Raw genomic sequence first — 23,919 nt, 5'->3', positions numbered from 1 at the left:
TCGGTAGATGGCATTTTCCTGGGCAGTGGGGACCAGAGCCCAGGGTCTGCCGGGGTCTGCCAGCCGCAAGGGGAGTCATCTGGCCTGGGTGGGGGGGAGGCGGAAGCGTGGGTGGAGGTGACTGGGGTGGGAGGGAGCACGCAGGCTGTGACCATCAGGCATCGTCGGTCCGCAACTCCCACTCATCCAAACCCCTCAGCTGCCCCTGTCCTGTGCATCCCGAGGGAAGCCACTTTATCTCCTGACCCTCGACCACTCGTCTGGAAAAGGGGAGCGATCGCCGATCGGCAGGGTTTTTCTCATCATTCAGTGAGGCAGCTTATGAGAGGGCTCCGCAGAGGTCCTGCTCCAGTCGATGGAGAGCAGACACCAGCGCACAGTAGGGCTGTCGCGCAGAGAAGACTACCGTCCATGAAACGTGTTTCCCTCCAGGGCCCCACCGAATCCTCGCAACAGCGCTCACCGGAAGAGTGGCTCTGGTTCTCCCCAGTTTCCAGATGAGGAGACCGGGGAGGGAGGTCAGGGAAAAGGACGCCTGGCCCAGGGGAGGCAGCCGAGACCACCCGTCTCCCTGCCTGACAGCCTTCCAGCCTGCTGTCCCCCGGGCCCCACCCCAGGGTGGACTTTGTCCTTCTGGCTCCACTGAGTGAGAGCCCACAGCCTCCATCCCCCACCCTCTGCCTTATTATTATTATTATTTTTCTTTTGTTGTAACTTATCACTAGTGGAAATCAAGTTGTTGTTTTTCTTGTTTGTTATCCATTTTTCCCACTAGGATTCCCGTTCCAAGAGGGCAGAGACTTTGTCTTTCTGTTCACGGCAACATCTCCATTGCCCGGCACGAAGCAGGCCCTCTGTAAACAACTGTCCGAAGATTCGATCATCTAAAGACTGCAAGAAGGAATGCAGCTTGGTGTCCAGCTGCGTCAGCGGCGGTGCAGTGCCCTATTCCAGCCAGAAGATGGCAGCAGAGAACAAGGTACCTGATGGGTGGAGCCCAGGTGAAGGTGCAGGTTTGACTTCAGAAACGAGCTTCTGGCGGCCTGTGTGCCTGTGCCTTCCTCCACCTTGTCCTCCTAGCCACCGTAGGCCTGCAGATCCCAGCTGGGCAGAAGGAAGCCTTTTCCAACAGCATATAATAACAGTTATCACAGATTAACTACAAAAGCAGCATGTGCCAGGCACCTCACTGCGTTATCTCACTGCCTTCTCAGAAAAGCCTTCTTATTAGCCTCGTTCTCTGACAGGAGGTGCAACACCGTGCCCCAGGTGCCACTGCCCTGGGGGAGCCGGCACTAGTAGATGGAGTGTTTTCGCAGCACCATCAGACGGTCTACTGAGCTCCAGCTGTCTTTCAGCGCACTCAGTGGGCCACCAAGGCGGAGGTGAGTTCCCCGTCTCAGGAGGTGTGCGAGCTGTGACAAATAATCACTGACCAGAGAGGGTGAGGAGCACCAGATGCCCAAGGCCACTCCTCGCCAGGCAGGATGGGCCACGTAATTTTCAGGACACAAGCAAAATAAAAACATCGGGCCCTCTGCTCAAACATGAAGTATTTTGAGGCAGTTGAGCACGGGGCCCTTGTCCCAGGTGCAAGGTGCTGCGAGACTCCCAGGTCGCGGGCCTGGGAAGCCAGTCCCTTCAGGTCTGGGGAAGACGTGCGGGAGACAGGTCTCGGGAGCCCCTGGGAGGTCAGCCGCCCGGCTCTGCAGGGGTCCGGGGAAAAGCCCCCCTCGGCATGTTTCTCCCCACAAGACAGGGCCCTGCATCCCTGCACCTTTTATCTGCCTTTCCCGGCAGTGATTTATCTCGACGTGAATGGCTGGGGCGGCCTCCGAGGCACAAGTCCCGTTTGATGGTCCATGAATCTTTCTTTCCTTTCCGGATCCTCTGGCCACTCTCCATGCGGCCGGGCAGACCCACCGCTTCCTTTCTGCCAAGTGAGGATTAGGGGGCCATAAAACAAGGAACCCAGACCCCTGGCCGGGGAGCAAACACATGGGCCTCAGATGCGCTGGTCAGCTGGCAGGAGACGGCGGGGGCTGCCGGGATCGAGCCCCGGAGGGGTCCCCCTTCCTAGGGGGCCGCCATTTCTACTCTCCCAGGGCCATCCCCAGGGGGAGGCGAGTCCAGCTGAAGCCAGAGCTAGAGGTGGTCCTGGGGGGGCAGGGTGTAAGGGACCCCAGGCCGAGCCGAGTGTGAGGACCCTGGTCGAGCCCAGGTGGGGAGAACTAAGCACCCACTATGTGCTGGGCACTTAATACGCCTTGTTCTCAGGTCCCATCTGAAGAGTGCAGATGAGGTTCGAAGCCTCGGAGATGTGAGGCCACCTGGGCTAACTAAGATCACACGATCAGGATGTGATAGGGTCAGGATTTGAACTCAGGTGAACAGGTGACAAGGCTCTACCCCAAAGAAAAACATTTTTTAAACTGTACTGTTTGAAAAACATGTTATTTATTTTTGAACATTATCTATTTTTAAAAAAATCAGTTATGAAGGCATATGGGGGAAACATTCAAAGGTGGTATAACATAAAGTAAGTTTGAAAATCACGCCTTCCTTTCCCCTCCCCTGTTGTCTGTGGCTCCCTGATTTCCATCCCTTTCAGCTCGTGCCCAGGAGGGGTGTTGCTGGGTGTCATGCAGTCAGTCTGCTTGCAATTGTTTGAGGAACCACCACGCTGTGTGCCACGGTGGCCGTGCCGTTCTGCGTGCCCACGCACAGCGCACGAGGCTCCTGTCTCTCCACACCCTCACCCGCACTGGCTGTCTGTTATTGGTGTTGCTAGTTTCATAACAGTCACCAAAATGGTGTGAGGTATAGTTTTCTGATTGCATTTCTTTAACGATACACGATGTTGAGCATCTTTTCATGTGTTTATTGGCCATGTGTGGACCTTCTTTGGAGAAATTTTTATTCAAGTCCTTTCAGTGGGGTTGTTTGTGGGTTTTTGTTGTTGTTGTTGAGCTGGAGAAGTTCTCTCCATATTTCGGCCATTGATTCTTTATCAGGTATTTGATTTGTAAATATTTCCACCTGTTCCGTGGGTTGGTTGCCTGTGTCTTTGGTGTCATGTCACATCCAAGAAGTCATTGCCAAGTGCAGTTCAGGGAAGCTTTTGTCCTATGTTTTCTTCTCAGAGTTTGAGAGTTTCAGGTTTACACTTAGGATCCATTTTGAATTAATTTTTGTATACTGTGTCATTCTTTTGCAGGTGGATATCCAGCTTCCCCTCACCATTGGTTGAGAAGATTGTCTTTTCTCCACCGACGAGTCTTGGCATCTTTTCCAAAATCATCCGATCACACGCGTGAGAGTTCACTTTTGCACACTCTGTTCTGTTTGTCCATGTATCTACGTTTATGCCGGCACCACGCTATTTTGATTAATATAGTAAGTTTTGAATTCAGGAAGTGTGAATCCAACTTTGTTCTTATTTTTTAGGATTGTTTCGGCTCTTTGGTGTCCCTTGAGATTCCATTATAAATTTCCGGATGCTTTTTATTTCTGCAAAAAAAAATCCTTGAGATTTTGATAGGGATTGCGTTAAGTGTGTAGATTGTCTTGGGAAGTATTGACATTTTGGAAACATTAGTTCTTCCAGTACATGAGCGTGTGCTGTCTTTCCCTTTATTTGTCTTTAATTTCTTTTCAGAAATGTTTTGTGGTTTTTATTTTACAAGTCTTTTTTCCTGCTTGGTTAATTAATTCCTACAGATTTAATTCTTTTGTGTGATGCTATTGTAAATGAAATTTTCTTAATTTCTTTTTCAGATTGTTCGTTGTTAGTGTTCAGAAATGTAACATATTTTTGTGTGTTGGTTCTATATCCTGCTAGCTTGCTGATTAAGTCTAACCATGGTTTTTGGAATTCGATTGTTAATTCTAGCCATGAAATTCTGGGGCTTTTCTACATGTAAGTTCATATGACCTATGAACAGACATAATTTTACTTTTTCCACCCCTCCTGGATGCATTCTGTTTCCTGTTCCTGCCTACTTGGTCCGACAAGGACATCCGGGGCTACGCTGAACGGAAGTGGCAAGAGCAGCCCCCTGGCCTTTTCCCTGATCTTAGAGAAGCAGCGTTCATTCTTTCGCCATTGAGCATGATGTTTGCTGTGGGTTTCTCCTGTATGGTTTGTATGATGTTGAGGTAGTTACCTTCTATTGCTGGTTTGTCGAGTGTTTTCTTTTTCAAGATTTTATTTATTTTCAGAGAGGGAGGAGAAGGGAGGGAGAAAGAGAGGCAGAGAAACATCAATCGGTTGCCTCTCGCACGCCCCCATCTGGGGATTTGGCCCACAACCCAGGCATGTGCCCTGACAGGGAATCGAACCGGTGACCTTTCTGTTTGCAGGCTCGTGCTCAATCCACTGAGCTACACTAGCCAGGGCTGGTGTTTTCTTTTTTCATGAAAGGCTGTTGACTGTAGTCAAATGTGTTTCTGCATCAATTGAGATCATGTGGTTTCTTCCCCATTCATTCTGTTAATAAGGTCCATTAATTACATTGATCCATGTTCATATGTTAGATTATCCTTGCATCCCAAGAATTAGTCCCATGCGGTTGTGGTATATCATCCTTTAAACATGTGGTGCAGTCCATTTTACACTCGATGTTCAATGTCATAGCTGTGCTTGCCTATTCATTTTGTACTAATCTCCTCCTGTTATGGAGGAGACCAGGGGGGTCTGGCTCACCGCCGTTTCCCGGAACCATGCACAAGGCTTAACACGGTAGCACAGTGCGGGGATGCACCGGAAACCGAATGAAGGAATGAATGAGCAAACGGGAAAATGGTGGAAAGAAATGAATCCAAACAGATTAACTGTATGGGATTGTAGGTCATTTCGATTCTCTTTTTATACTTTTATTTTTACACACATTTTATTTATTTATTTATTTTTAGAGAGGGAAGGGAGGGAGGGAGAGAGAGAGAGAGAGAAGCATCAATGTGTGGTTGCTGGGGGCCGTGGCCTGCAACCCAGGCATGTGCCCTGACTGGGAATCGAACCTGCGATGCTTTGGTTCGCAGCCCACACTCAATCCACTGAGCTACGCCAGCCAGGTATTTTTACACACATTTATCCTGATTTTATTTTATAGTCAAGTAAAAATCAAACATATGTTATTTTAACCATAGAAGGAGAGACAGCTCTGGGCGCTTGGAGGGGACAGGATTCAAAGGCACACGGGGCAAACCCCTGCTGAGGAGGCTGCCGGGACACCTGGGCATGGGTGGGGTCGGAGGGGTGTGTGTACCAGGCATAGCAGGGGGCGGAGCCTCCGTTTCCTCATCTAGAAAATCATGTTAATAGGCTTTCCTGGACTTAAAATACAAAGTTCCAACGAAAACAGCTATCACTTATTGAGAGTCATTCCATGCTCTTTACTCGCCTATTGAATGACCTTCCATTCCCAGTTGAGGACGATTACCCCTCTTTTCTGGGTGGGGACACAGAGACCGCGGCCCGTTCAAGTCCTAGCTCAGCCAAAATGCAAACTGTGTGTCCCACAGCAAGCGGTTCCTGAGCCTCAGCTGCCCTGTCTGTGTAACGGGGATAACCACCGTCCCTGCGTCTTGGGGTGTTGTGTGAGGTCAATGGGGTTGTACAAAGAAGCTCATAGCTTTCCAGCGAGGATGGGCCACCTGTGTGAGCCCCTCACCATTACCAATGAGGTGACGTTGTGTTCCTGGGGTCACGCAGCAAACAAGTGGCTGAGCTACGGTCCCACCCAGGTTTCTCGGATGCCAGAGCCCAGCTCCTTCCAGGGCCTGGTGTGAGGTGTTCTCCCAAGCTCCGCAAGAGCCCTGGGTGGCAGGTGCCTTCCTGGAGCGTAGTAGGGCTCCATGGGAGAGGGGCCTGCCTGCCCAGAGCTTCTCCTTGTTCTGCATGCAGCGTGGACAGGGAGGGGTCAGGGACCCGGCCCTGGTGGGGATTTCCAGCCCCCGTGTCCAGCGCGGCAGGCGGTTTCCCAGCAGCCGCCGCGCCGCTAATGCGCCACGCTTCATAACAATACCCCGTGATAACAGACAGATTTAATTAAAAAGAACGCACGTCCTCCTCTGCAGGGCGGCTGCAGCCAGGGTGTGGGGCTCGCAATTAAAACTTAGCTCTATAAAGTCAGCGCACGGGCGTGGGTGCCTGGAGCTGCCGGCTTTTCTAAAAAGAGCACCCCCGCCCTTGCGCGCCCACGTTATTTATCGAGTTAATTTTGTCCTCTGGCCGCGTCGTGAACCAACTCGGAGCCCCCAGCCCCGACCCTGACTTGCCTCCCAGGCTGTGCCCCTGCACACACTAGCCTCCTCTGGGGAGGAGCGAGGCCGCGGACGCCGGCTATAAACGAGAGAGACCCGGCCCGGACTCTGCCTGCCTCTGAGGTGTCGGGCAAGTGACTCACCCCACCCCGCCCCCCGGATCTTCTGTTTCTGCATCGTGAAATGGCGCTGAAGCTGCCTCCTGAGGCTGCACGAGGCCCGGATGAGGCAGGCAGCGAGTGCTTGGAAAACACTGGCTGCTGTTCGTGCCGGTGCTGTGACCGCTAATGGTGGGAGCTTCTGGACAAAGCCTGGGAGGCCTTGGCGAGAGGGAGGCTGGGGCCGGCCTCTCTGAGTCGTAGATGTAGCAACTTAGAGTGGAGGCTTTGGAGGCCGAGGATCCAGGTTTGAATCCTGGTTTGGCCACTTCCTAGCTGTGTGGAGGAGAGTGAATGGCTTCCCTCCTCCAGGCTGTTTTCTCATCTCTAAAATGGGAAGGAGAACGGCCCCTTCCTTCTAGGTTGCAGCCAGAGGGACCCGCATGCTGGCACGGAGTGAACCTCCAATGCTGTGGGCCTGGGCGTGGCAGCCCGTCAGCACGATCTGTAAGGCGGAGTGGAGAGGTCACGATGCCTCGCTTTCCGGTCTGGCTCTGGGCAGAGTTTCTGGGAGCACCTCAGGCCTGCACCCAGCAACCGGAGGCCCCCCACCCACCCACCTGTTTACCCCCCAGGTGGCCGCCGCTGTCCTGCAGGGGACAGGGTGGCTGCTGTGCAGATAGGCGGCCTGATAGCAGGGCCTGCGAGACAAAGCTGCCGGAGACGACGACAGGATGCTGAATGGGCCTCTCCGAGCGGGCGGGCGCAGAGCTGCGTTCGGCACGGATTTAATTAAAAAGACTCAAATCTTTCTGATAATCCTCCTGGCAACGGCTGGAGCAGGGCCTGAAGCAGGCTCCCTGGCAACGGCGCATCCTGCCGATAAAGAACTTTGCGGGGAGGGACGGACTGAGCCCCCTCGGCTGGCCCTACGCCGCTGCTATCAGCCCTGCCCATCGCCCCGCCAGAGAGGGGTGGCAGCCAGGGAGGCAGCTGCCGCCACCTCGCCCCCCTCCCCCACCAAAGAACATCCCCTCCCCATTCTGGGTCCCTGCCCCTCCCCCCGCAGGGCTGCAGTGTTCCTGGGCCGAGAGCCCCTGCCTGGCGTTCACACCCACTCCCTCGGGCCCGCTGCCCAGCCCTTGCCTGTGTCCTGCCACTCCCGTGTATGGGACGGAGGCTGGGGCGCCCCGCGTGGGTGTTCCTGGAACTGGCAGTCTCTGCTCTGCTCCGAGGCTGCCCTGGGGAGGAGGGGGGAGCCAGGAGCCGAGTCCTCAGTGGTACTGCTCCCGCCCACCTCCCAGCCTTGCTGTGCGGGTCTCTCTGCCCAGGCTCGCCGTTCAGATTCCAACTTCCACCTTCAAGCTCCAGCCCCAGGTGTCCCTCCCTGCTCTGCTCTGAGTCCCAAGCACCCAGTCCCGGCAGAAAGCAGGGGCCCAAGGAACGCCTGATGGTTGAATGAATGCACGGATGAGTGACGCAGACGTGTAAGCCTGAGCCTGGCACCAGCGCCCCGCCCGACCCCAGCTTCATGCATCACCAGGCCGGGAGCCGGCAGCGAGCACCTTCTCTGTGCCTCGGTTTCCCTGCTGCTCGCGAGGGGCAGCCAGAGAGGTGGCCCACCCTGCCGGGGAGGGGGTGTGATCCCTGCCGGTGTGTCAGCCTCTGTCCCCACCCTCCTGTCACCCCTCGGCAGGGGTCCGAGGGGCGTCCCTGGGTGCTCCCACCCAGGGTGCGCCCGGCACCGGGGGCCCAGACTTCAGCCCCCGCAGCCGGACCGCAGAGCCGAGACGAGGGCGGCTTCCTCTCTGTCTTCTTCTCCTCGGACCCTGCCTCATCTCGGAACCCATGGCAAAACATTAGAAATTTAATTATTTGAAATATGTTTAAATTCGCATGGTTCAAAGTTATTGACGGATAGACAGAACAGTGAAGTCCCAGTTCCCACCGCCACCCGTAACCGCTGCCGCCGACGCCGCGGGCCTCCGGCCTGAGTTTCTTTGCGCATGCGCAGGCTTACGCAGGAGCAGGAGGTGGGATCGAAACAGCGCCGCGTCCCAGGTCTCCGCCCTCCTCCCCTCGTTCAGTTCCTCCTGAACCCCTTTCCCTGTCGCTGTGGATGGGGCCCTGCTTTCAACAGCCGCGTAGTGTTCCACTGTGCGGACAGTCCTCACTCATTATTATGGACACAGCTGAGCAGAAGAACCTCGTAAATGCATCATTGGATTGTCTGGAAAACAAATCCCAAAATAGAACTTTTGGGGTTGAAGGGTGAAATGCATTGTGTCATACAGCAACCCCATCCATCCATCCATCATCCATCCGTCCGTCCGTCCATCCATCCGTCCATCCATCCATCCATCCAATGTTTGTCTGCCGTGTGCCAGGCACTAAGCGGGGTACAGAGGGCCGAGTGGTCCAGATCTGATCCTCGCCTCCAACAGTGTTAAGTCTCTGCTCCACGGGCTCTGCTGCCAGAGGGGCCCCTCCCCTCCAGAACCCGTCCTCGCTCCCTGTGGCCACCGGCTCCCGTTGACCCCCAGCCTGAAGTGTAAGGTTCCCTGACCTTTCTCACCTAGCCTGGTACGTCCTTATGCTCCCGCTCAAAGCCTTTTCCACCTCCGACTTCCTCACACACTCTTGGAGGCTGCACCTCGGGGTGACTCCAGAGAGTGAGCCCCACGCTGGGTGGGCACCCTCGCCTGGCATGCCTTAGTTATGCTGGGCTGCTGGGCTGTGCTGGGGAGCGCTGGCTCTGGAGTCAGGCCACTTGGGTTCAAATCTTCTCCCCAGTGTCCTTGAGCCCTGTGGCCCCGAGCAAACCACCTAACCTCTCTGGCCTCGGCTTCCTCATCTGAAAAATGGGGACAAGAGTCTGACCTATTTCCAGGCTTGTGGTGAGGGAGAGAGGAGCTCAGGCCCCCAGAGCAAGTACGGACAGGAGCCAGCGGCCATCACGTGCTCGCTCAGCCCCTCCCAGCAGCGGTGGCTGCTGGCCCCACTCCGCAGCTGAAGGGGTGGAGGCCCGGGAGGCGGGGCCAGGGCTGGAATCCAACGCTGTTCGACTCCACGGTCCTTCCTCTCAATCACCACCCTCTCTGGCCTCGTGGGGGTCTCTGTCAGCACAGTGACACCCACTCTGCCTACCACAGGGGACTTCCTGCCCGCTCTGCCTTCCGGATCCTCTCAGCCCCTTTTCCCTCGCTGGGTGCTGGCCGCTCTCTGTTCATTCATTCACTCTCTCATTCATCTGTGCCAGACACTGCGCTGGGTGCCCAGACCTGAGAAGGTCAGAGAGTGGGGGCTGCCAGGGCGCATGGGGAGAGGGGAGCCAAGAGAAGGGCGAGCCTCAGAGGAAGGCTGGGTCAGGAAGCTGAGAGAGGAGGACAGGGACAGCCCTGGAGCCAGGAGGCTGGGAGTTGTGGGGAGAGGTGGGCGGAGCTGGTGGGAGCATTGGGAGCAGGGGAGGTAGGAGGCTGGCGGGGCTGCCTAGGACTCCCCCTTTAAAAGTTGGTCTGTGCAGGCAAGGAGCAGTGAGAGGGGGTGCCTGCTGGGGGGCAGAGTCAGAGGATGTTTTTTAAACTGGGGAGAGCCTTGAGCATGTTTGCGGGCCAAGGGAGGCTGGACAGAGAGAGAGAAGCCTCCGGTGAGGGGGTGGAGGCAGAGCCCCGCAGAAGGGGTTGGATGCAGGCCAGGTGGGCCCTGTGGAGGTGTCTTAGGTTTGGGGCCCTAAGATGTCAAGGGGACTTCTGAGGGGCTGGGGAAGAGGGGCTGGAGGGGGGGCCCTGGTGAGGTCTCCCCGGCGATGCTTGGCTGCCTCGGGCACAGCACGGGGCAGACAGCAAGGTCCCCCTCAGGGACCAGGGGCAGGGAGATGAAGCTCACAGGGCATCGGAGCCGGACCCCCGCCCCTGCCCCGACTGCCCCCTTTCTGTTCATTTCTCTGTCTCCCCACCAGGCTCCGAGCATCATTCTTTCCTCATCTCCTGGGCCCAGGGCCAGGGGCCGTTCATTCCAGACCATTCCCGCCCTGACATCCCACGGGCTTCCGGGGTAAGGCCGTCTCCAGGGCGGGAGCCAATAAAGAGGATCCCGAGTGGGTTTCAGAGCCCCTCCTCCTCCTCCTTCAAAGAGATGAAGGAACAGAAAGATCAGGGAGAGGAGGGGGGGGGAGTGGCGGGGGGAGGAGGATCCTGTGCACTCAGGCAGAGCCAACACGGGCCGGGCACTGAGCAGACACCCCCATTTAGTCCGTGCGGCACCCCAGTGACAAGACACGGGCATTATGTCCACAGAACGGAGGGGGACACTGAGGTTGGAGAGGGTGGCAGCATGCCTGAGGCCACACAGCTGCAGGGCCAGGGTCTGATCACCCGAGGCCAGGCCCCAGACGGGCTCACATCAGCTGGGATGGATCCTGTAAGCCCCCGGCTCTCTGCGCTGGCCCCCCACCCCTGTGCATTCACCTGCCCCCTCCTTGGTCTTCCCTTCCCTGGAACCCGAGTTCAGAAGGGGCAGGGACAGGGACAGGAGTCACAGAGGAGGGCGTCAGTGTCTGAACCCGCCCCAGGGGCTCGAGGGCCCGTTGATGTGGGGGCACGTCACAAGGGCAGACGCCCCGCCCCCACCCCAGCTCCCCTGCCTGCTCTCTGGCCCTGCCCACTGCAGGTCCGCCTCCCTCAGGACGCATGCTGCAGGACACCCTCCCGCTCTCACTGAGTGTCCAGGCCCTGGGCCACCGGACCTGCTGAGACCCGAGCCAGAGGGACCGACAGGCAGTGAGAGGAGCTGTCCCGGAGCCCCAGGGACCAGATCTGCATCCTCAGTTTACCTTGCCGGTCCTGTCACAGTGTGGGGGTGCAGAGGGCAGACAGCAAGGTCGTGCCCCAGGGCCGTGCCAAATGAGGAAGGCCCCAGGGGCCTTCAGCCATCCCTGCCCCAGCAAATGTCACCCTTTCTTCAGTCCTGTCGCCTGAACATCCAGGCCTCGGCCCTCACCTACTGGGAATGAGGTGAGGTGCAGGGGATGATGGGAGCTCATGAGACCTGTGTGCAGGGGTGTCAGGTGCTGAGCCCAGCTGGAGGAGCCTGGGATGGGGGCAAGGGCGGAGGGCCAGAGCCCCCACGGGCCAGGACCAAGACAGGACCCACCCCAATCCAAGAGGAGGTTCCTGAGCCATTTGAGGTTCTGTGCAAATCAGGAAGCCCCCACCCACCCCATGTGCTCACTGGAAGAAGATTGGTATTTCTTCTAATGCGGTGCTTGACTATTGCTTATGAATGTGCAGAATCCTTTGTGAGCCGGAAGCTGTGGGGCCGAGGAGGGGTGAGGACAGTGCCAGCCTCCCTGGGCATCAGTACGGGATCCAGTGTAGATCCATCCATAATAGGGGATGGTTCTAGAGCATTCTGCTGAGCGTCCCGTGTCTGAGGTGGACATGGCGCACCAGCAGCCGCTTCTGGGCCATAGCTGGGCTGCCCAGAGGTGGACTGGGAGCGGAGATCAGAGTCCAGACTGGCGAGGGGGTGTTCTGAGACCCTGGGACTCTGAGTGCAGGCTATTCCCAGGGCCTGCTTGTCCATGGGGGTATCTCCGAATGATTTTGGGAGCGTGTCAGGAGGCAAAGTGGGGGGCGTGAGGGGTGAAGGGGCCAGGCCTGTCCCAGGCAGAGTGACAAGCTTTGTGGGGGGCAAAGGGGAATGGGGTTTCAGGGAGACAGATGCCACAGGACCCTGGAGTGGTAAACTGAGGCTGCATCATGAGAGGACTGAAAGCAGGGAGCTCACCAGGGCAGGGGCGTGAGCCCTGATCTGTCCATCTGCTTGCTCCACGCCCTGGTGCTGCTCTGAGCTCTGCCACAGGCTCCAGACGGCAGTGCCCCCGTCCCCGCCAGGGAGCCGGTGCATGGTCTGGGCTGGGGCCAGGGAACGGCTACGGTCAATAAACTTCCAGGTGAGTCTGATGCTTGTTTGGGATGGGAGCCAGGATGGTGGAGAAGGGGTGTGAGGGCCAGGTCTTGGGGAGGGGGGGGGCGGCGCGCCCTGGGCGGACTGCGCTGGGATGCCTGGCTGCCCCGGTCCCACTTCCACGGTGTTGCCAGGTCTCAACTGCTTGGCCCCCTGGCCAGCCCGTGAATCACGCATTTTGTAGAGAAATGATCAGCTTCTCTTTCTTTTAATTGAAAAAAGTTATGAAAGTAACACACAATACCTATTCGTTAAAAAAAAAAAAAAACCTGGGGAAAATGACAAATAAAAGAAAATCAAAACCATTCATAATCCTATCACCTGGGGACTGGCAGTCTTTGAGATATTAGCATCTGTCTCCCAGGAAGATGCATTGTGATCTACCCAGCGAACGTTTACCGAGCCCAGCAGTGAGATGAAGACACGCAGATAAGCCACTGCGGACAGCGCACACACACACAGGCAGGCTTCCTGTTTGAAAGATGGTATCGCGTTATTGGTGCTGTTTAGTAACCTGGCAATTTTGACAGCCCTGCTGTGTGAAAAGATATATGCACATACTTAGCATATCTTTCGCATTTTTTTAAATTAAAAAAGCAAGATAAAAAATTTTAAATTACAAATAGTTATACCCACACAGGTTTTTTTTCGGGGGGGGGGCATCTTTTCAGAATTGTTACGCATGCAGATGGAAATATATTATTTCCCACAACTACAGATATGCTACACCTACGGCTGGACGTTCGCTTTTCTGACTTCACCGTCGTCTCTGGGATGGCTCCGCCCCCGGTGGGCGAAGATTCTGCTTCGTGCTGCTGAGGGTGGATGTGCGCCCGTGTATTCAGCCACTTCCCTAAGCTTCTGCTGTAACCAGTTTTCCCGTGTGTGTAAACAGCGCCTCATTTGAATACTCTTGTGTGTGGAACCTGTCTATTTCTCCATGCCAGAGACCTAGAAGCAGAAATGCCGGGTAGAGGTGCATTTTGTATGTGTGTTTTAAAGGCTGTCAGTCTGCATCGCCTCCTCCAGAAAGCTGCCCCAGCGCGACCCTCGCCCGCAGTGCGCAAGAGTGCCTCCCGCCGCGCCACCCCCCCCCCCCACCCCCGGCCTCACCAGCACTGGGCGTTACCATTCTTTCGAACCTTGACCAATCTGAGAAGCAAAACACGCTATCTTTTTTTTAACATTCCTTTTTTTAAAAGATTTTATTTATTTATTTTTAAAGAGAGAGGGGAAGGGAGGGAGAAAGAGAGGGAGAGAAACATCGATGTGCAAGAGATACATCAATTGGTTGCCTCTCTCACGCCCCCTACAGGGGACCTGGCCCACAACCCAGGCATGTGCTCTGACTGGGAATTGAACCAGTGACCCTTTGGTTCCCAGGCCAGTGCTCAATCCACTGAACCACACCCCCCAGTGCAAGACAGTCATTTTTAAAATAGATGTTTACAGGAATCAATCTTCCCACCCAGTAAAACTCCTTGTCTCTACAATTATTGAAAAGTTCTTCTATGTCCCTCAACAAAGTTTTTAAATTTCAGAAGTCCTGCACATTTCTGGTTCTGCTTAATTTTAGGAACTTGGTACTTTTAAAAATAACTTTTATAAATGGGATTTTTTTCCCATTAGATTTGCTAGCTGCTTGCTACTGAAATATAGCAGTTATTTCTTCCTACTTGTCTAACCACTAAATATTTGACCAAATTATCTTTTTAGCTCTAATAATTTTTGATTCAGTTGTGTTGCATTTTATAGACAACCAGCATCTTCATTTGAAAACGGTGATTTTTTTTCTCAGTCCTGATACTCCCTCCTAGCGCACTGGTGTGTCACGATTGCCCGGAGTGAGTGGGCTGTAGTCCGGGAACCGTGAGTGACCCCAGGCGTGGCTTCGCGATGCCAGGCACTACTTCAACCCCTCAGGTGACCGTGACGAGAAGGGTGGGTGCACATGTGTCTGTGTCATGAAGACACAAGGAGGAGGATGGCCACCGTCACCGGCATCCTTGTCAGCAATCCGGGTTGGCTCATAGGTCTATCGCTGGTCTTTCGCTCTTTCTTTTCTTTTGTTTTCACATTTTTACGAGAGTTTATTTGAGCCCAATTAATAGCATACACTAGGGAATAAGATCTCAAATGCTCTGGAGAAGAAGAGTTTTTGCAGCTTGGTGTTCCACTCTTTAAGTACAAAGTCTGCCTAGTAGTTGCATCGATCACGGGCATTGGCTGTGAAGATCTGCATCTGTTGCTGTTCTCCCCACTGACCACGCGTGGTTGGAGCTGCACTCCCGGAACAGGTGTTGCTTAATCACAGTGGGTTGTGCTATTGATGTTCTCCTGGATGCCCTGGGATGGTGTTTGGTTTGGTGTTTCCCACCCATATTTCAGGTGAGACTGCTCTCCGGGGCTTATGCTGCCACCTCTGGTGGGTTATGGCATTAGATTTGTACTAGCATCATAGAATTGTCGGTGAGACTGTCCATCTTCTTCTCTGGAAAGTGGTAATTACATATCGATGATCTATTCTCTGTGAGATCTCATAAAACCATCGGGGCCTGATGCCATTGTAGGGTCATCTTCTTAAAACTGAAATTTCACGACCCCACGTGCGTGCCAACGGCTACGCATCAATCACAGGAGAAAGTGCAAACCCTCCGACATCCGAGGTGCAGTGGGCGTGAACTGCACCGGCTCTCACCATCCCCCTCCCTCTCTTGCACTCCGGCCACACTAACTTCCCTTTGTGGGGTCTGCTTTGAATTCTTGCGGAACGGCATTCACTGTGGTAATATTGTTGTGTCTTTCAGTTCATGCCAGCATGTGTTCACTGAGCATCTCCTTTGTGTGTGGGCACATGCCGGCCTTGGGCAGAAAGAACCCCACCCCAATGGGGGGGTCCCTGTTGCAGTTTGGCTATTGGGGAAGCAGGTAAGTGAACAGACCTTATGAACAGTGAGGTAACTGCCATGAGGGGGGCAGGGATGGGCATTGTGGGAGCACTGGGAAGGGCCACCTGACTCAACCCAGAAAGGGGGCTTCCTGGAGGAGGTGGCCCTGGATTTAGACTTGCATGATGAGAAGTGGGGACAGGTCATTCCAGGATAAAGGGTGCCGTGGGTCAAGGATGACCAGCACAGCCTCCATCCCGTCTTCTCAGGACAATTGTGGTTACTTCCTAGCATGCCATGTCATTCCCCTGGGGAAAACCCACTATGGCTCCTTAGCTTCCTTCAGATAAATCCCACAGTCCTTGGTGTGAACCAGGCCCGGCGTGACCCGGCCCCTGTGTCTCTCTGAGTTAACCTGATCCTTCTGTCCCAGCCACTGCCGCCCCACCCCAGGGCCTTTGCACTGGCTGTTCCCTCTGCCCGGAGACCCGCACCCTCCCTTTCTCCATGTTTCTGCCTAAACGTGAGGCTGCCTTCAGCCCCTATATAAAACAGCAACCAACCCTGGCCTGTGTGGTTCGTTTGGTTGGAGCATCATCCCATAACTGAAGGGTTGTGGGTTCAATTCCCAGTCAGGGCACATGCCTAGGTCATGGGTTTGATCCCTGGTCTGGGTGTGTGCGGGAGCTGGCCGATCGCTGTTTCTCTCTCTCTCCCTCCCTTCCTGTCTCTCTAACAGCAATGAAAAAATGTCCTCAGGTGAGGATAATAAAATAAAATAAAATAAATGCAGGAAAACAACAACTGCTCAGTTACTCTCTGTCCTCACTTTATATTCCTCCACGCTAGTAACACCTCCTGATATTATACACACACACACTTACACATATACAGATACACACCTACGTTATATTAGTATAGTGTACATTATAATATATGATAGGATAGATGATATGTACACATTTGATTTTTTTGGCCTGCTAGTACGAGGTGGTCAGGCACTGTGGTCTTGACCAGTGGGAACCACGAGTGTGTGTGGTTATTTTAATAATAATAATAATGAGCCCTGGCTGGTGTGGCTCAGTGGATTGAGTGCTGGCCTGCAAACCAAAGGGTCGCCGGTTTGATTCCCAGTCAAGGCACATGCTTGGGTTGAGGGCCAGGTCCCCAGTAGGGGGTGTGTGGGAGGCAACCACACACTGATGTTTCTCTCCCTCTCTTTCTCCTCCCTTCCCCTCTCTCTAAAAATAAATAAATAAAATCTTTAAAAAATAATAATGAACACAGAATCCTGTTCAGGGTGTTCATGGTCTGGTGGAGGGAAGGGCTAATGGTAAGACATAGACACATTCACAGGATTTCAGTGCAGGCAGGAAAGGAGGGCTTCCTGGAGGAGGCTGCCTGTGAACTGGGTCTGGCAGGCTGGGGAGCCGGGGGTGCCTGGGGATTAGGGTGAGACACTCCCGGCTGAGGGTCTGCCACAGGCAGAGGAGGGACCCAGGATGCAGGAAGGCGAGAGTGAGAGGTGGGGCTGGAGGCAATAAGACGGAGTCTGAGCTTCCCTCTGAGGACAGTGGGGAGCCACGGCAGGCTGTTTGGCCGGGCCTGATGTGACCAGACCGGCCTCTTGGGACATCGGTGTGACCGCAGGGGGGAGGAGGCCTAGGAGGCGGCACCGGCCGTGGCGATGGGGGGTGATGCAAGTCTGCTGGCTGTGCTCCTTCCCCGTGCCTGGGTGGGGCTGGGGGGCGTCCAAAGGCCCCTTTGACTCCTCCTCTCCTGTAGCTCCCGGGGTGGGGGAGAACAGCCGGGTCCCCTCCCCAAACTGCCATTGTCCCCGGCCCCACCCAGCCAGGCTCAGGTCCAGCCCCAGCCCCAGCCCTGGTGACACTGGGTCCCGAGGCCGGGGAGCGGCCGCGGGGCAGCTGGCCTCAATTAGCCGGGGAGCCGGGTCTGGACAGTGTCATTAGGGGAAAGCCAGAGCCCGGCCGTAAACTCTAATGAATGCATTAATGGAAGGCTTGTGCGCCTCAAAGGGAGAAAAAAATCGGTCTAAATAAAGTTATTAACACAGCCCACCTGTGTTCGGCTCTTGGCCTGTATTGTTCAAATAGCCCATTAACTCCTGAAGCATCCAGTCTTGAAAGCGAGCCCTGCCTCTCTGAAGCAGACGTTTAACTGCGTTCATATAATTCAATTAGATTCCACAGTCCTGGTCCAAAGGCATTCTCTGGGCTTTCATCTCGGTAATGGCCTGCAGGCCGGCGCGGGGAACAGGGGGTTAAAAAGAGGGGCTTGGAACCTGCCTTTTGGCCCGACTCACCCCATCACCTGGAGGGGCCTGCAAAAATGAGTTTCCTGGGGCAGAATGCATCCATCACGCGCCCAGGTTCTGGAATGATCGTCCAGGCCTGGAATTCGAACCCAGACCCTTCTGGGGCATTCTGGGTCCAGCATCGAGCCCCCTGGCCCCTCCCCGTCCTGCTCTGGCCCCCTTGTCTCGTGGTCCAACAGCCCAAGGACCCCCAACCCCACTCAGCCAACCCTATTAATAAAGAGTTAAGAAAATTCATTAGGAAGTGGGCCTTTTATAGATTCTGTGAAAGCCTTCTTCCTACTTCTGTCACTGAAAAAGGATAAAAACCCTTTTATCACTCTACAACTTGTTAATGGTCCACCCCGGGAGCACTTCATCTGTAATAAACATCTTCACAAAATATGCATCCCCAGGGAGGAGCCGTTAATTTCCTCAAGGCCTCACACATGTAAGGGGTTTTATTGCCTGCAGGTGCTTCATGATATTGCGTGGGCTTCTAATAAATGTCCAGTAAACCGCAGGTAGCGCCTTGGAGAGGGATGGGCCCTTGCACCTGTCCACAAAGGCCCTCCACATGCCGCACCTCCACCTTCCGTGGCCCAGCCCTGGCACGGGCAGCTCCGGAGACCGGCCTGCCCCTCGGGACGCCTGCAGGTAAGTTCTTACAGCTCCGAGTGACCCACTTGGAGAGAGGGTGGGCGAGCCGGGAAAAGTCTGCCCCGGAACCCACACACCTTGGCGGGGAGGGCAAACTCGCAAAGGACGGTGGCTGGCGAGTTACTCCGCCTGATTTCTCGGTCTCCTTTCCTTGTTCACGGTGGGGGAGTCACCCCATTAGAATCTGCTGCGGAAATGTGATTAGCGACAAATTTGACTTCCCATTTTCTTAATAACGGAGAGGGAGGGAAAAGGGAGCTCGCCTCTCTCCAGTGCGACTCGTAGGAAATGTGTTTTGCATATCTGCAGGGCAATTTTCGGGATGTTAAAAATAATTGCTAGAAAAATACGTTGGAGCTCAGTCACTAGGAAAAAGATTACTTAAGGAGCAGTTTTCATCAGCGTTCCGCAAAGTAATTAGAAGTTTGCATTTAATAAATATCTCTGTAGTCTCCAGGATTCTTTCCAAGTCATGGAAATGAATCGTGAGGTTACGTGCTGGGTGTCTGTTTGCAGATACGGTGACATGTGTCAGGGGGAGCTGGGGGTGCCCCCAAGGGCTCTTTCGAGGAGCGAGCCGCCGGCTCCTGGGGTTCACAGAGGCCCAGGGGAGGGGGATGGCGGACTCGTGGGGCTCTGCTGCACCTTCCAGGACGAGGGGTCTCTAAGAACCGAAGGTCAGGATGGGATGTCCATCTTCTAAATCAAAGACGGCTGATGCCGCTTCTAGCTGCTTCTAGCCACTTCCATGGTGGCGGGTCTCTGAGGGACGTGGCCCAAGGTCCATATGGGGCTGGAAATTTCTGTGAACTTGGCTTCATTAGGATCTGTAAACGCTGAGCGCTGGAGTTCCACGGCACTGGCCCGGCCCGCTCAGTGCCTGGGCCGGCTCGGGGCACGCACATTCCGCCCGGGGGGTGCTGCTCAGGTTTAGGGAGAGGACCCACTGTAGTCAGCCCTTCTGCGACCCTAGGTGCTGCAGGCACCCTGCACTGGGGCCACGGAGGCTTCTGGAAAGGGGAGGCTCCCCAGATCTTTCTGGAAGCACCAAGGAGAGCAGTGTAACTAGCTGTGTTTGCGGGAGCCTTCCTTCCCAGCCGGCGGGGCACGATCTAGGGGGCCCGAATTCAGGCCCTCGGTGGCAGGTGGAGCTGGGCCCGGGCAGCCGAGCCTTCTGCACGTGCGCATCCCCGGTCTGGGATGGCGAATGACAACGGTGGGACAGCCGTTGGGCGCCGCACCCATGATGACACGTGTCCTAACACTCCCCGCCACCCCCTGGCACCCACCCACCAAATGTTCAAGGCGCGGCATAGGGTCCCCAATTTCCCGACTCAAGACGAGGCTCACCTGGCAGCGGGGGAAGGCGGCACGGCCCTGACATCTGCCTCCTTCCCTCGGCGCGGCCGCCCCCACCCCCCACTTCTGTGGCTGGGAGGAGAGAGGGGTCAGTCACCCCTTGCCCCACCCCTGCCGGCCGGCCTGGCCTGGCCCAGCAGAAGCCATGGGAGGCCCAGGGAGCCTGGGGCGGCTTCAGAGGCCGCGATGGACATGATGAAAGCCCCGGAGCACGGGACCCGCCGAAAGGTTAGAGGAAGCGGGATTATTCTGCCCAGGGAGCGGAAGGCCCAGGGGGCAGGGGCCCTGGCTAATGGAGAGCACCAGATGCTGGCCAGCTGTTCTCCGTCTCCCTGGAGGCCCAGCGTGACCAGAAGCGCTTCTACAGCAGGAGGGAGTTAGGGGGGATAGGAGGAAGCACTGGCTGAGGGAGGGACCGACCGGGGTGGGAAGAGTAGGGGAGCCGACCTCTGAGCGGCTACAAGAAGCAGGGGCACAGCTCCCGATGGGGGTGCCCAGGGGCCGGAGAAAGGGAACCTGGGGAACTGTATCCTCTTTCTCTGCAATTGTGGCTTGAGTGAACTCACCACCCTCACCCACCCAGCTTTGCCTCGTGGGCCAGAGGCCCCACCACCTCAGCAAGGCCGGCGGTCTGAGGTCTCAGGCCTGGGACAGGAGCCTCTGAGGCCCCTTCCCAATGTACAGAGCATTCAGGGGTCGGGGGCCATGCAGGTCAGGGACAACCAGACCCAGAAACCAGCGGCCAAAGCCCCTAAAATGTCATGGTGTCCCCACGTCCACCCCTCATCAGAATAAATGGCAGTGCATTGCAGAGTGTTAGGAAGGCGGGCAGAGTCCCGGTTCACCGCACCATGAACACCGCGGTGCCTGAGGACGATGCAGCCAGTGCTCCCCGGTGTCGGCGTCCAGCCCGCGGTGCCGGTGCCCTAACACGGCTCCGTCTGCTCGCTGGCGACTCAGCCTGGCACTTCCTCCCTCAGGTCACGGTCACCACCCTGGGGGGCCTGCGGCGGGGGGGGGGGGGGGGGTGGACGTGGGAGACCCTGGAAAGCCCCGCCGGGGCTGACACAGAGCTGGGTCGGCCTCCTTCCTTCCCGCAGACCCCACCCCACCCCGAAGCACTGTTTCCGCGGTGGGCTTGGTTCCACTGCCGGCCGGACCATGAGGGTGTCCCTGCTCTGTCTTCTCTGCTCCCCTTGGGGCCCAGGGCTGTGGGTTCGAGAACGGGATGCTGCACTCCGTGGCCATTTGAGATAACCAGCAGGGCTTTTACTTCTTAATTTTTAATTTTTTTTTAGTGTAAGTATCGTCTACCACAATATTTGGGATATACTTACACTAAAAAAAAATATGATTCTTTGTTTATCTGAAATTACCATCGGATGGTACGGTCTGTGTATTGATTTGTTAAATCTGGCAACTCTACGGAGGGCTCCCTTCCCCCTGTTGGGGGTGCTTGTTGCCACAGGGGAGAACCTTCTAGGCTTTTCCCTGGCAGCAGGAGCCCCGGCTGGAGGCTGCCCTGAGCCCCGAGAGGTGCCGAGATCACCCCTGTACTGTCGCAAAGAGCGGAATGTGCATTTGGGGGACATTTTTCTTTTGGTGTGTGTCTTCGGAGGGGCCAGGCATTCCCCGGCGGGGGAAGACGGTTCTCGGGGAAAGGAGGGATTCTGGAGCTTGTGGTGTGCAGGGGACGCGGCCCGCCCGGCGGGCTGCCTCTGATCTCTGGTGTCTCTGGAAGGATTTTGAAAACAGCTGGCGTCGTGAGGGAGACTCTGCCCTCCGATGCTTCTGGGAGCCCCTCTCCTCAGTGTAAAACTTGTGAGGATACAGGTGGATTTTCTTAAAGAAGGGTAACATGCAGGGGAAGGGAACAGGACACCGTACCAGCAAAAGTTCTCGAGGCAACTCCTGGAATCTGATTCCTTAAATCAATGGGATTTCATTTTTCAGATTGTGGCGGGCTTTTACAAGAAAAAAAAATTATTTCTTCAAGGCCCATTGCGTTTGTGTATAGAGAGACTTAGAAAGGTCTCTCTTTGTGTTTCTTTCTCCTTCTCTTTTTCATAAGCTAAGACGAAGTTGTTACAAATGATCTGAACTAAGCAATCAGGAGAAAGAGATGGACAGAACATGAAAAAAAGGAGAGACAAAAAGCAAATAAACACTAGAAAAAAGTCTGGACACTAGAGGGAAAATGTTGACATCGGACCTCATACCTGGGCATGCCACCCCCGTCCCATCGAATTTCAAAAGGTCCTAATGAAAACTCCAAATCTCAGCGGCTTTTTTTTTTCTTCACTTTTTCCAAACATTTGAAGGCTTTTTCTTCTTTGGAACATCTTGCTGGACCAGGAGACATATGCCAGTGTGGGGAAAACCGTGTACTCGGTCTGTTTTCTCTCTAGAACGACATTCAAAGGCAGTCGGGCTCTGGCCCGAGGACGGCAACATTTTGCAAGGCCAAATCCCAGCTCCCAGCCGCACCAGCAGGGGAGCCACCGGCCAGCATGCAGCCCGGTCGCCGAGCGAGCTCGGAGCCCGGCGGAAACCCGAGGGTCCCGGGCCTCGGCCTGAACCCTCTCAGGAGCAGCACGGGGAGACCCCAGAGTGGAGTCTTGGCCCCGAGCCTGGAGCTGGGAGGTGCGGCTTGATGTCAATTACGGCCCAATTCCAGAGGTGCCATCAAAGAGTTAACTAGGATGTCCCAGTGCGCAAATGTGGGGTAATTGGGAAACAAATTCTACAAACATCTTGAAAGGGACAAAAGACCTTTGATCTTTGCATGGAAAGGCAGACATCGCCGACGTTACTGCCTTTCGGGGTCTGCACACATCTCGTACCAGCTTAGGGGATGCCATCTTTCTGGGAAATCAGCCGACACCTAATTCCACCGCACCTTAATTATCCTAACTGGTTTCGTATGTCCGAAGGCATTTTCCCCGAAGATTAGAGGAGAAAGAGGGACTGACAAAATAATTAAATATGCAATTTGCCAAGCGTGGGCAATATGGCTTTGAAATCACCTTTTCAGGAAGTTTTACCGCTTGTTCATGGACATGTATATTGCAGGCTTCAGACTTTTATTTAAGCCCTTTTGATTGCCTTAATGGATTAATACCTGCGTGCCATCGGCCAGGGGCTGAGACCCAGGCTGTTTCTAATTTTGCAAATATTGTGCCTGCTTCCTCTGGTGTTATGACAAAAAACAAGTATCCAGAATTTGCCTTTGCACTTAAAGCAACACACGGATGCCCTGAAATGATCGCCCGATGTCAGAATCTGTGTCACAAGGGGCGTCGCCGGTTCCAGGAAACGTCCGCGGTGCCAGGGGCCTGGGCGGCGGGGCGGGCAGGGCTGGGCAGGTCCGTGCTGCTCTCGGGGCCTGGATCTGGTTTTTTTTTGGGGGGGGTGCTCCCAAAATGAATCCATGTCCCTGGAGAGCAGGATACCTCTTGGAGTAAGGCCCCCGCGGCATACAGGGGTGCAGAGGGGTGCCTGGCCCTGCTTGGGACTCCCGCCGTTGGTAAGAAACACCCCGTGGGGGGTGGGGGGAGGGTGCTCCCGGGGATTTGGAGAGGAATCTCGGCTTAGACTGCGGCCGCGGCCGAGGGCGGCATCCGGAAACCGGAGCCGGCGTCTGCTCTGGGGGAATAGTTCGCATTCTGTCCTCGTGATGGGGCGGAAGCGGTGCTCCGCGGAAGGACTCGGCCGAAGGGATGGGGTGGCGCCCCTCCCATCTTCTGGCTGAACGGGGTGTCCCGGGGGCGGTCGGCCTCCTGGAGCCTGTTCTGAGGCCGGGAAGGCAAGGGCTCCCCGAGCAGGGTTGGCGGGGGGCGCTGTTTGGTCCGGGGCATCCGTGGTAGCCGGCGGGCACACGGCGGGTCACCAGAGACGCACCGAGAGGGGTGGATGAACACATGGGGAGGAGGCAGGACGCGAGACAAAGAGCGAACAAGGACGACACAAAGGCAGAGGGAAGAGACGCACACTCACGCACACGCGCGCGCCCAGGGAGCCAGCCTTTGAAGGCACAGGGACAAGGCCTAATTGTCCCGGGGATGTGTGCGGCGGCCGGGCCTTTTCATCGTTCCCAGAACTCCCTAATGAGGCTGTGGCCTCTCCCGGTGGGAACGTGGCTCCCTGGACGCAGCTTTGATAAAGCGGGCGGGCCGTCTGGGACGAGTTACCAGGTTTTCCTCTTTTTCCTTTTGAACCCTGCGGTGGTTTTGCTCTTTCATGGCAAACAGAGCGAGGCCAAAGTCTCTGGCCTCTGTCCTTGGGGGACACAGGTCATCCCACCTTCTGGGGGGCAGGGGGCTGGCAGGCCCAGGACAGGGGATGCTGGCCCAGGCCGAAGGCAGTGGGC

At 55.6% G+C, this 23,919-nt stretch overlaps 1 protein-coding gene across 1 annotated transcript in view; it reads left to right on the top strand.

The window, feature by feature from the left end:
- The first annotated feature begins 18,048 nt into the window (after positions 1-18,048).
- LOC118499814 overlaps positions 18,049-23,919 on the top strand; it is a 42,677-nt gene continuing 36,806 nt past the window's right edge. Inside the window, exon 1 of the mRNA XM_036022241.1 lies at positions 18,049-18,188. Coding sequence (XP_035878134.1) covers positions 18,074-18,188 — 115 coding nt within the window. The 5' untranslated portion in view covers positions 18,049-18,073. The remainder of the gene's footprint in view (positions 18,189-23,919) is intronic.

Source organism: Phyllostomus discolor, chromosome 3, assembly GCF_004126475.2.
Source record: "Phyllostomus discolor isolate MPI-MPIP mPhyDis1 chromosome 3, mPhyDis1.pri.v3, whole genome shotgun sequence".
Lineage (NCBI taxonomy): Eukaryota > Metazoa > Chordata > Mammalia > Chiroptera > Phyllostomidae > Phyllostomus > Phyllostomus discolor.
The sequence above is the reverse complement of the archived record's forward strand: the minus strand, read 5'-3'. Positions and strand labels throughout refer to the sequence as shown.